The following is a 12,295-nucleotide window of genomic DNA, read 5'->3' as shown; positions in this document are numbered from 1 at the left end:
CTGTTACAATTTTCACATAGGGGCCCAGGAGCTCCAAGTAATGACTCTGAGACCCACTGATCTCCTTTCCAGTTGGCTAACATGGCCTTCCGAGATAGCTCCAAGTAGCCGCAACCCAACAAGTCTACATGGCTAGACCTCTAGTGAGTACAACCTAATGATAAAGGAGAACACTAAAATCCTAACTAAAACGGACTTCAGATTTTAGGTGGAACTCCCCTTTAAGAAGCGCTATTGGAATTACTGTGTAAAATGAATCAAACAGACCAGCTAGAAATACAAATAATACTTCTTGTATTTCATATATATTTATATATAAAAAAAATCCTTTAAAGTAAAATTCTAAAGGCATTTGGGATCTATACACAAGAAGCACCAGAAATTATTATTGAAAAAAAAATTATAATAAATGTAAAAAACAAAAACGTATCAGTGCAAAATTCTTAAAAAAAATAAATACTGGACTCCTATCAAACACTGCATTTTGCCGCAATACAAAGTTTGATAAACACAACACGTGTAGTCACTAAAACCGAAATAAAAATAAAATAATAAGCAAACGAGTGATATTGTTATGAGAATAATTGCAAATAATTAGAATACCAGTAATATTAATTCGAATAATACTTGTAACATTTTGCAGGTCACCTCGGGTAGATTTAAGCAATTTCAGAATTTATATGATTTTTCATTTCAGTTTTTTTTGATGGGAGGGGGGGGGGGGTATAAAAAAAAAATCCCATGTAGATGATGGATAAGCCACGATGCTCGTCACACGCGGATTGTATAGCACACAGCTAATATTGTTCTAATAGACTGGACGATAGGTTACTAAAATGTGCTTTTTCATCGCCGAACCGGGACGTCCGACTCTAGAGAATGGCTGTTTTAATAATATAGAGTCCAAAAAATGCCTAAGGCACCTGAATGCGAGAAAATCAGATTATCGTCTTCATCCCTGAATGAGTTAATACCACTTGTGTTGACGCACGTTGGAGATCGTCCACAACGATGAATTTTACACTGAACACAAAAAGTTTGGCAAGAAGATGACTGCTACAAATAATAGTAAGAATGGTTTACACAAGTCACTGTTGCTTGCACCCCTCCTTTTTGTCTTTGGGTTTACTGCGTCCCAATTTCTCCGGCTGCCGTTTTGTCGGTGGTATAAATATTGGTTCGGCGCCGTCATCCATAAAGTCGTAGAATCCGTCAACTGGGACCGGTTGGGTCTGAGTCGATGCCGGAAATTCTGTAAATGTAAAAAAAAATAATTATTTAGCGTAGTGACTAAATCTATTGCTTTAGCCATAAATTAAAAGGGATTAGGGGGGGGGGGGTTCCCAAGTATGTAGCAGACTATGGACGTCCTTATAGATACACAGAACATTGACCTGTACGGCAGAGGATTTACTGTCCACGCTAAGTCCTTCAGAGCAGGAGCCGCTCTTCCTTACAGCCCCTCCTCGATGTTCATACTCCCAAAAAGGACATATAGACAGGATTTGTCAAATTTTTATAACCCCTTTAAGGGGGAGCATTTATTTATATAGATGCTGGGTACAGAATGACAATTATGTATAGGAGTCATGCACTGAAAAAAGTGGAGAGGGAAAAACTCACATTGTGGGACACCGGGTAAGCACGTGATCAGAACCCGCCAATCTGCAGGTAGATTTTTGCTTTGCATACGGACTTCATACAGTAGAGTCTCCTGCTCGGGACCCCACTCAATGTGCCAGAACGAAGCTCTGGCGGACCAGGCTCATCCATGCACTACATGGATGACCATTAATTTGAACGGCCGGCATGTAATGCTACATTTGCCCTGCAGTGGCCGATGCAAGGGAAATGTGCAGATGCCGCGGCTTTCCCCGGTGAGAACAGCCGAGTGCTGGAGCGGGGTGGTAGGGAAGCTGGACTAGTTGGCTGCTTTTAAAAAAAAAAAAAAGAAGGGAGTTGTCTTTAAGAGACGACCCCTTCAAAGCTGGCCATGGATACATCGATTATTAATGATCTGAATGATAATGACTACTGGTAATGGGTATCATGGTGCGATGGAACGTTTATTGGACAGAGTCGATTTGTAGCAGTTGGAGTAATTCTCCAAGTGGAAACATTTTCCCATTGTTTCATATATCTGTATATCCGAGCAAACTCATAATGACAGAATATGGGTCACTCACTGGATCATAGGCATAGTTATAGGGGGTGTAGAAGTAGCAGTTGCACCGGGCTCTGATGACTGAGGGTGCCCAAAGACCCCTCTGCCATATAAGACGACACAATTGTTATAGGTGGGGGGGGGGGGGCTGTTGCAAATTTTGCAATGGAGCTTCAAGTTACATTTTCTGGAAGTTCTACAGCCTATGGTCAGCTTGAGTTGGGGTGAAGTCAATGGAAATTACTTTTCCCTTATTACTATGAGTTTTGGTGGCCTCTGGTGGGATTGCGGAGTGGTAAGCAAGTGGCACTGATACCTTGTGGGCAGACTGCAAAAACTTCAGGCGGAGTCTCCTTCTTCGATTTAAATGTAGGGTCAAGTTCTTCGGCGATGTTCCTGGGTGACTGGAGTCTGCAAAACAAGCAGCATCTATAAGTGTGACATGAAGACCAACAACTACGCACTGCACACACACCAATAACACAACATGAGTCTCCCAGCCTAAATAATGGTAGGAAAGTTCTTCTATGGAGTTATTATTATCCTGGTCAATTAAAGGGGGTGTCCCCTTTGGACAATCCCCTTGTTAGAAGGGTCCTCTGACAAACTAATCACAGGGTGATTAGCTGTAATCTGTGGGGGGGAATCTACCAGGTGTTCAATTCCCCTATACAGGACAAGTAAAGCATTACATCGTTCCCATTGAAATCAATGGTCTGTCCGTGTAATCCACAGACATACCGGGTCCTCCAGAGCAAGAGACGCTCTTTAAAAATGATTGCGAGTAGTAATAGTGGCCACGTTGATGGACAACCAGCCATATGCCAATAATTGGGATGTGCATCATTAGGGATTGATAATCCCTATTTTCCAGATGGCCCTATGGGTGGATTCCATAATAATAATTGCGGCATTGAAAATTCAACCATCCATTGTCAAATGTACAATTTAGCAAAAATCCCTTCAGCACAGAGTCGTCTTTGGATTCTTAAGCCTCAGCGATTTTTATTTAACCCCTCTTGAACCATAAGAGCAACCTTGTGCTGCAAGTCACAATGAGCCGAGGAGATGAAATGGTTAAGTGTCCTACATTAGTCATGATTTCCACAGTGAGTGATTTGGAGAACACGGCCTACAACGCGTGGGTCCACATCACCGTTATTTTTAGAATGCTTTGTTTTTTTTCTTGAAAAACTCTTATTGGTGCTGAGACTCTAAAAAGGTACAGTATACATAAAGCTGCGTGGCAAAGAAGGTACGAAAGCAATTCCGTCATCAATGGAAGAACATTTACGATTTTGTTAGGTGCTAACAGACGTCAGAGATGGAGAAAACAGGAAACGGGTCTACACTGACAGACCACTAAACCAGCAATGCTGCACAAGACATTAATCACGTGCACAAAGTATCAGAGACATGACGGAGCCGAAACTAGTCAATAAGAAAATCTTACATTGAATATTGCAAAATTGTGATATACCTTGTTTTTCCATTTGTCACAATTTTTCAAAAACACTGCTTGCAGTCAGTGAATGGAAACATTCTTGTTGAAATCCAGCGGCCTAAAAACCCAACCTTTTGTCCAACCTTTCCAGCTGCATGGCTTATTATGATGAAAAGCTTCTATGCCCTTGAAGGGGTCGTCTCCACTGGAACCAGAGCTGCACTGGCTAACAGAGCTTGCCCCCTTCTATTAAGCCCATATGCCCTTGTAGGAGATATAAACAGGGGTTCTCATAGTAAGACAACCCCTTTACCCAGCTATGCACCTGTCCGTGTTGGACTCTCCACAGTTCTAAGTTTGCTTCAGTGTATCAGTGTATGTAAAATGTATCAGCCTGGAATTCCTGCTGTTTAGTTTATAGAGGATTGTATCGAAGGAAGCATTATGTCCGTTTAAGTTTCCAGCCTCTGAAGGTAAACAAGAATGTTTTCATTCACTTAAAGCAAACATCAATATTATTAACGGTGAGGAATTGAACTACAGTTGAAGAACTACAGCGAAAACTATGAAATTCTTAAAAATGTTTAGATTAAACATTTACTGGTGTAATAAATATACTGTCTAGGTCATGAATAAAAGCCATAAGCTGCTACTATGTAGAAACCATACTGTAATAGTGAATACAGGGAGCACGTTACACTACATGTTATAGTTCATATAAAGAACTGATCTACATAAAAAGTTGAGTTAATTTGGGATTACATTACTTATCCTGTACTGAACCCGAGTTACATCCTGTATTATACTCCAGAGCTGCACTCGCTATTCTGCTGGTGGAGTCACTGTGTACATACATTACATTACTTATCTTGTACTGATCCTGAGTTACATCCTGTATTGTACTCCAGAGCTGCACTCGCTATTCTGCTGGTGGAATCACTGTGTACATACATTACATTACTTATCTTGTACTGATCCTGAGTTACATCCTGTATTATACTCCAGAGCTGCACTCACTATTCTGCTGGTGGAGTCACTGTGTACATACATTACATTACTTATCTTGTACTGATCCTGAGTTACATCCTGTATTATACTCCAGAGCTGCACTCGCTATTCTGCTGGTGGAGTCACTGTGTACATACATTACATTACTTATCTTGTACTGATCCTGAGTTACATCCTGTATTATACTCCAGAGCTGCACTCACTATTCTGCTGGTGGAGTCACTGTGTACATACATTAAATTACTTATCCTTTACTGATCCTGAGTTACATCTTGCATTATACTCCAGAGCTGCACTCACTATTCTGCAGGTGGAGTAACTGTATACATATATTACATTACTTTTCTTGTATTGATCCCGAGTTACAGCCTTATACTTCAGAGCTGCACTCACTATCCTGTTGTAAACGGTCAACAAGATTGTTGTAAGACACATCTCTAACAGCTTATCTCAGGTCCTATAACTCAGTCCGGGAGTTTATCCTCATAATTAGATTACAGTACAGCGCCTGGTATAAAAATGACACTTCCCAGAAGTCCAAGCTCTGTGCAGGAATCGAACAAGTAAGGGAATGCTGGGAGATTTCAGCTTTGAAGTAATCAGAATTGTGAATGCAGCTCCGGAGTATGATACACGCTGTAGCTCAGGATCACATATATAAGAAAAGCAATATGTTTAAAGTTACTCAGCATTTTGCAAGTCTCCGAGGACAGGACCTGTAAGTACTCTACTGGATTATCCGATGCCTTCCCAGACTCCTACCAGAGCAATAAAGCCTCTCGCACATCTGGGAGAACTGGAGGGTATGGTAAAACATATCACTGTAGAAACATACTTGGTCTGGTCAAGACTTCCTTCCACTGCTGATAACTCCATTTTCTCAGGGGTACGACACTCAGTCGGTGATGCCAGGCCCTCCGAGTCCAGTGGTCCTTGGTTACAAGAAGGCACATCGTTCTAAAAGAGTGGAAACAATATTTCATAACTACCCATTCACCTAGGCAGCCATGGTTTGGCATGTTTGCTGTTAAGAGGCATTTCGGTCCATCCACACAACATGAGTACCAACCTGGGGGGTGACTATTCCAAATTACCCAGATAACCATCCTGCCAAGATGGCGGTAATTATAGCGATGGCTTTGTCAATGCAAGTCTACACACAAGCTGGATAAGCCAACTTGTGTCCGTGGCCAAGGATGTGGGATAAGCTTGAGATCTTCGCGTTTAAGGACATTTACCAATTGGATATCTGGAAATGATAAATGGCGTACCCCCATTATACCTCCTGGAAATGTATCAAATTGACAACTGGGCATTACCATTCCAATTGTCAATAGGGTTAGTCCCTACACAGTCTTACACGTCAATGATTGGATAGAGCCACACCCTATAGAGTAAGGGAATGGTAACACCCAGTTGTCAATTTATTTATACATTTCCAGGAGGAATAACAAAGGAACGGCACAACACAAACTTAAAAAAAAGATGCTTCAGAATTGTTAAATTATGGGTAATATAAGTCTTTACTGAAATAGATGATAAACGTTTATAATTTTTTCTTATTTCAACTGAAGGCCATTATGGCATATTCCACCTCTAGGACCCCCACCTATTGGGAGAATGGGGGCTCAGTTGTCAAAATCCAATTCAGCTGCTTTTTTAGTCATTGCTGGTTTCTGGAAAAGCTGGGTTACAACTAACATGGCCACCATTACAGCTCTTGCCAGGGTTGTCACAACTTTCCTAGATTCCTGAATACCAATGCATTGCTGCATGACTAGGAAAATGTCCTATTCGGGTATCTGGGAAAGCTGGGTGACAATCGATGTGGGAGTCATATTACTAGTCACCCAGCTTTCCAGGAAACATCTGACTAATGTATAGATCCTTGACAGATTTGTAAATTGTGTTATCGTGAGGTGACACTTTTTTCTTTTTTTTTAGGACAAAATGTACTTCTCAGATTCAGTGTAAAATAAAAATGTTTAAGTTTGCAATAATTGTTTACAACTGCTCTAATCTAGGAGAGATCTCCACTTATCTCAAGTTACTATTAGCCGCTTATCTCGGCTGAGCAATGCGGCAGCAAGTAACCACAGCAGAAGTCTTCACCACAAACATCTAGAAGATAAAAGCTGCTGAGGAAACCAGCGGCAGCTTCTTCTGGTAAGTGAAGTCATTGTGGGCAAGAGCAGAATATTAATAGACGCAAATGATACAATGCCGTGAAATATTGAAGATATATATATCTATAGATATAGAGAGAGAAAGAGCGAGAGAGAGAAAGAGCGAGAGAGAAAGAGAAAAAGAGCGAGAGAAAGAGAAAAAGAGCGAGAGAGAAAGAGAAAAAGAGCGAGAGAGAAAGAGAAAAAGAGCGAGAGAGAGAGAAAAAGAGAGAGCGAGAGAGAAAGAGAGAGAAAGAGAGCGAGAGCAAGAGAAAGAGAGCGAGAGAGAGAAAGAGCGAGAGAGAGAGAAAGAGAGAAAGAGAGAGAGAGAGAAAGAGCGAAAGAGCGAGAGAGAGAAAGAGCGAGAGAGAGAAAGAGCGAAAGAGAGAGAAAGAGCGAAAGAGCGAGAGAGAGAAAGAGCGAAAGAGCGAGAGAGAGAAAGAGCGAGAGAGAGAAAGAGCGAAAGAGAGAGAGAGCGAGAGAGAGAAAGAGCGAAAGAGCGAGAGAGAGAAAGAGCGAGAGAGAGAAAGAGCGAAAGAGAGAGAGAGAAAGAGCAAGAGAGAAAGAGAGAGAGAAAGAGCGAAAGAGAAAGAGCGAAAGCGAGCGCGAAAGAGAGAGAGCGAAAGAGAGAGAAAGAGCGAAAGAGAGAGAAAGAGCGAAAGAGAGAAAGAGAGAGAAAGAGCGCGAGAGAAAGAGCGAGAGAGAAAGAAAGAGAGAAAGAAAGAGAGAAAGAGTGAGCGAGAGTGAAAGAGAGAGCGAGAGAGAAAGAAAGAGAAAGAGTATATATATCTCTCATCTGGAAGATGCAGATCAAGGAGACCATGAAGCCCCCTACAAATGCCACAAGGATCAGCATTACTGAAATGAGCACGCCATGAATGAAGACCCCTGGACTATCTTCCACCGCCTCAACTATTGTCATGCCAACCTTTGAGTACTGAAGGGGCATCGGGGAAATCTTGAAAAAGTGTCGTGCAAAAATGTTTATGTCACCCCCCCCCCCCCCCCCAACTACGGCATTTAAAATCACAAATAGTGCATATGCCCTCTTTCATTGAAAACTTCAGAATTAGCACAGACTTCAGACCCCCACAACTAATATAGACCCCTAAATAAAATACAAAATCCTAAAATAAATAGAGAACCCAGAAGTAATATAGATCACAAACCCCCTAAATATACAGACCCCAGACTCTCCAAATACAGACCCCCTAGTGCAACAGTCCCCAGACCAGAGTCCCTAAATTCAGACCCCCTAATGTAATACAGATCTCAGACCAGATGTGTAGATACTCACCTCTCCCAGCATTTCTATACACTTCCGGGGCAATTGCAGACAACGTTCTAATGCCAAGATCGATGCCAGAAAGTTGTCTGCAGCGGCGCCCTGCAGTGGAGAGGACCGCAAGAACGGGGAGAGGCGAGTATTTTGTCATAACACGGGGCACCCGGGAGATTTGCGCTCTCTTCGGGGTGTTGTGGTGATCGCCTTTCTTTCTGCGAGTCCCCTGGACATTATGGGAGAGTTGGCAAGTATGACCATAGTCCACTTTTGACCCTGAGCAAATCGTGCCTCTTGTGCCTTATGGGAAATCTGGCCCTGCATGAAAAGCAACCATGAAGTAGTAGTGTACACAAAGGCATCTATAGTGTCCATCATCTGTAGATGTAAATGATTTGTAAGTAAAAATAGATCATATGCGGCACTGCAACGAAGTGATGGAAGTAAGGTTAATAGATAAACTCTTTATTGTATTCAGGCTACGCGTTTCAATGCCGCATCGGCATCTTCATCAGGCCATATAAAAACATCATCTGTAGATAGAAACTAATACTAGTAAGTATCTGGGACCCTCGATATCTCCTCGAAGGCCTGCTCTCAACAAGAAAATAAATAAATCAACTCTAAGTCATGGAGAGACCCTTTATATACATCATTATGGACTCGAATAACCAGAAGTGTCAATAGTTTTCCCATGTTGTTGTACATGCAAATACAACGGATCCCTATGGGTCAGTTTCATGTCTGCGCAGAAGCTCAGCAGCAGATATAGCAGTTTCTGTGGCCGGGTTGTGATGACTTTTACATGAATACAAATTAATTTTAGGTGTAGTTCCCCTTCAGGGGTCATGTACTTGCCTTCATTCCTATGCTCCTCCGGTCAGTAAAACTACAAATACTTCCATCATCATCATCATCGTCGCTGTCTCCGGGCAGGTCCAGCTCCTCGGATCTCCTGTGAGCTTTTAGCTCCTGCCGCTGAATGTACTTGGCTATTTCCTTCAGAAAGTTATAGACAGATAAGCAGGAGGATGAGTTACAGATATATACACAAGTATATGTAGGCTTAGTCCCAGTTCTGGGTGTATGTGAAGCGTAGGTTCCCACCTCATAGAGGTCGCCATGTCATGGCAGGTGGGCTCACACAATTTGATCGAAATGTGCGCTAAGAACCTCCCTATTCTAAGTAGATTTAGCAGTAATGCATATTTATTTATATTTATCGGCTTAGGTGGCATTAGTGTTCGCAGTGTGCTGTCACCATTTTCTTGTGTGCTGTATATTTGCAGTCACAGGCGTTCTTGCACCTGTATACACGATTTGTTTCAATTTGTTGGAATGTGCTGTTCAAACTTGTGTGGTTTATGTAATTCATACATGTGGGGCCAGTGATGGCCTCCATTGTTGATTTTGCACTCCTCCCATTCTGCCCTGGGTGATTTTAATTCGTTTAATGCTGGTTCCTACCATCCTCAGATATATGTAGGCTTAGTCCCAGTTCTGGGTGTATGTGCAGTGTAGGTTCCCACCTAATAGAGGTTGCCTTGTCGTGGCAGATGGGCTCACACAATTTGATCAAAACGTGCACTAAGAACCTCCCTATTCTAAGTAGATTCAGCAGTAATGCATATTTATTTAGATTTAGCGGCTTAGGTGGCATTAGTGTTCGCAGAGTGCTGTCGCCATTTTCTTGTGTGATATATATATTCATTCATTCAAGGAAAATCAAACATGACCAGTCGAATGTAATTCCTAACAGAATATGGCATCACCAAAGTCAATGACATTGTCACGGCTCCGCCCCATGCCTAGCATTATATAATTCTAGCAATATAGTAGAACAAGTGCAACCTATCATGCAATGTTGATCACAGATCTAAAAAGAGTTGCACTGTTGAAAACTGGCTATCTGAGCATGCTGGGAGTTGTAGTTTCAGCCGGAGGGCCAGGAGTTTTAACCTCATTGCTATTAAAACATATCCAACAAGAACTCCACGGACAGGGCTGCACGGCGACTTCTGACTCATAAGATAACACAAGGCCTCAAACGTTGCACTTAGGTTGTGGCCAGAAAAGGGCACTGAATCACATAAGATGAGGCCTTGACAGGACGGTCGCCTTTATGTAACAGTCGCAATAGAAAACATACTTTTATTGCAGTTTTGTACTTGAAACAGGCGTAATTTGTAGTACCTGGGCCCCAATGCAATATCCCATCCTGGGCCACCACCTACCTATGCAGCAGAGAGGGCCACTGAGCCATATCAGGTGCGACTACCACCTCTACACTACCTATAGGTACAAGTTTGACTTCGAAAATGGGGAGATAAAGAAAACGATGTACTTGTTGGAGAGGACCAAGTTGAAGACATGGAACATCAGGGCCGGGATATTCATATACAGACAAGATAGATATAGGGATATTAGACCGATCGGGTTGCTATAGAGTCCATTATCTTAATCTTACTTCATCTTGTGCCACCTGAGCCGCCCGGAAGTCTTCATGTTGTTCATGGCGTTTCAGCTTGGCCTGTAGAAGACATTAAGAACGGTGGATACTATAGACTGCGGTTTCTTTATGATCCTCTCAATAAATCGGAATCATTGCACTTACTATACGTTTCTCCTCTTCTTCTTGGAGCCGGCGAGCTAATTCTTCATCCTTAAAGAGTTGGTCAGAGCTCTGGACCTTAAGTTCTGCCATCTTCCAGTCAAGTGGTTCTATACTGTAGCTGGACCTGGTCTCCTCACCTTCCCAACAAAAACAGAATGGCTTCAATACAAAAATCACTGGGCAGTTCCAGTGATAATTTTAGGTGCATCAAAGTAATGGGTGTGAATAGTTTTGCAATTAACCATTATGAGTTTAACAATGTATCAAATTAAATTCAATACAGAACGCTGGAGCCGGAATCCTCATCACTCCCGATCCCTTCTTGTCCTCCAGGCCTGACTGAGTCCTGACACCAGACAACGCCAAGACGTAGAACACAAAAACACCCTGATGCTGGTCACTACTGAATGTGGAGGAAAAAGGACCCAGGAGTGAGGAGCGGTAAGGAAACGCCAAAATCTGGTCTGGGGTTTGAATTTATTGACGGGGTCTGGTCCGAGGTCTGATTTATTTAGAAGGGGAGGCCTTGTTTATTTAAAAAGGTGTCTACTCTGGGGTCTTATTTATTTAAAGGATCTGGGATCTGATCTATTTAGGGTCTATTTTATTTAGGGGTGAGGCATGATTGATTTAAGGGGTCGGGTGTCAGATTTATTTATGGGTCTGGTCGAACGTCTGATTTATTTAGGGGGCCTGGTCTAAGGTTGGATTTATTTAGGGGGTCTGGTCTGGGATCTGAATTTATTTAAGCCTACATTTGGTTATAAAGGAAAAAAAATGTATAATGCATGAATTTGCAATATAATATTTTTTGTCAATCATTTTGTTAGGGATATTTATGGTAAACGGCAGCACGGACTGCATACTAGACAGTAGGAGACAGAGTGTCCTCCTAGGCCATTGTCTTCAGTGTGGGGACAAGGCATGACTGTACAGGTCACTGCCTCCCACAAGATCAGCACACTACTCCCCTGCTGCTATGACCCCTCTAGTGATCAGGTTTAACCTTTCATTATTTTTTTTAACACTACAGTCTTCTATCGGACGCTATACGAAGGTTCAAACCACATAGAATGAATCAATATATAAATACATAGATGTCAAGAAAGTTCTACTACAATTTCTACAAAGTGGACGGTATAGGAGGTCTCTGCCTGGAAATGGCAATTATCATTCATCACTTCTCTTAAAGGGAATGTGTTGCCAGAAATCGCTTAGAATATTTGCATGATAAAACTCTACCCAAACCATAACACTAGGCAGCAAAAACTCCCCAGCAACAGACGAAAGTCAAATAGTTGGTGACCGTGAACATCTCAGAGTAGGTGCCAGGGTGGCAAAAACACAGAACGTGAACGTGGCAAGACTACAGTCGGGGCTATGACCTGTGTGACAGATCAGCTTTCCTGTGAATCCCAATGAATCCTGACGGATCCTATTGACCTATAATAGTTTTTATCAGGTTTACGGAGTTTTTAACAGACTATGCTATTCCTAGTACCAAAAACACCAGGATCCTGCTGGAACGAGCCCAGTAAAAGTGTGAACAGAGCCTCACCTTGGTTCTTGGCTTGGAGTTCTTTTTATTTCTGCAGACATTGTAATAATAAATATCTAG

General features: G+C 42.2%; 1 protein-coding gene across 2 annotated transcripts in view; it reads right to left on the bottom strand.

Annotated features, from left to right (window-relative positions):
• Positions 1–353: 353 nt before the first annotated feature.
• The window catches only part of LOC142662540 (uncharacterized), a 61,843-nt gene continuing 49,901 nt past the window's right edge, over positions 354–12,295 (bottom strand). For both annotated transcript variants that reach the window (XM_075840749.1, XM_075840752.1), the window contains 6 exons: positions 10,678–10,814; positions 10,531–10,593; positions 8,922–9,062; positions 5,452–5,573; positions 2,481–2,575; positions 354–1,252 (listed from right to left, as the gene is read on the bottom strand). In XM_075840749.1, coding sequence (XP_075696864.1) covers positions 1,089–1,252; positions 2,481–2,575; positions 5,452–5,573; positions 8,922–9,062; positions 10,531–10,593; positions 10,678–10,814 — 722 coding nt within the window. In that variant the 3' untranslated portion in view covers positions 354–1,088. The remainder of the gene's footprint in view (positions 1,253–2,480; positions 2,576–5,451; positions 5,574–8,921; positions 9,063–10,530; positions 10,594–10,677; positions 10,815–12,295) is intronic.

This window comes from Rhinoderma darwinii, chromosome 10 (genome assembly GCF_050947455.1).
Source record: "Rhinoderma darwinii isolate aRhiDar2 chromosome 10, aRhiDar2.hap1, whole genome shotgun sequence".
Taxonomy (NCBI): domain Eukaryota; kingdom Metazoa; phylum Chordata; class Amphibia; order Anura; family Rhinodermatidae; genus Rhinoderma; species Rhinoderma darwinii.
Note: the sequence above shows the minus strand (reverse complement) of the source record. Positions and strands in the feature narration are given on the sequence as shown.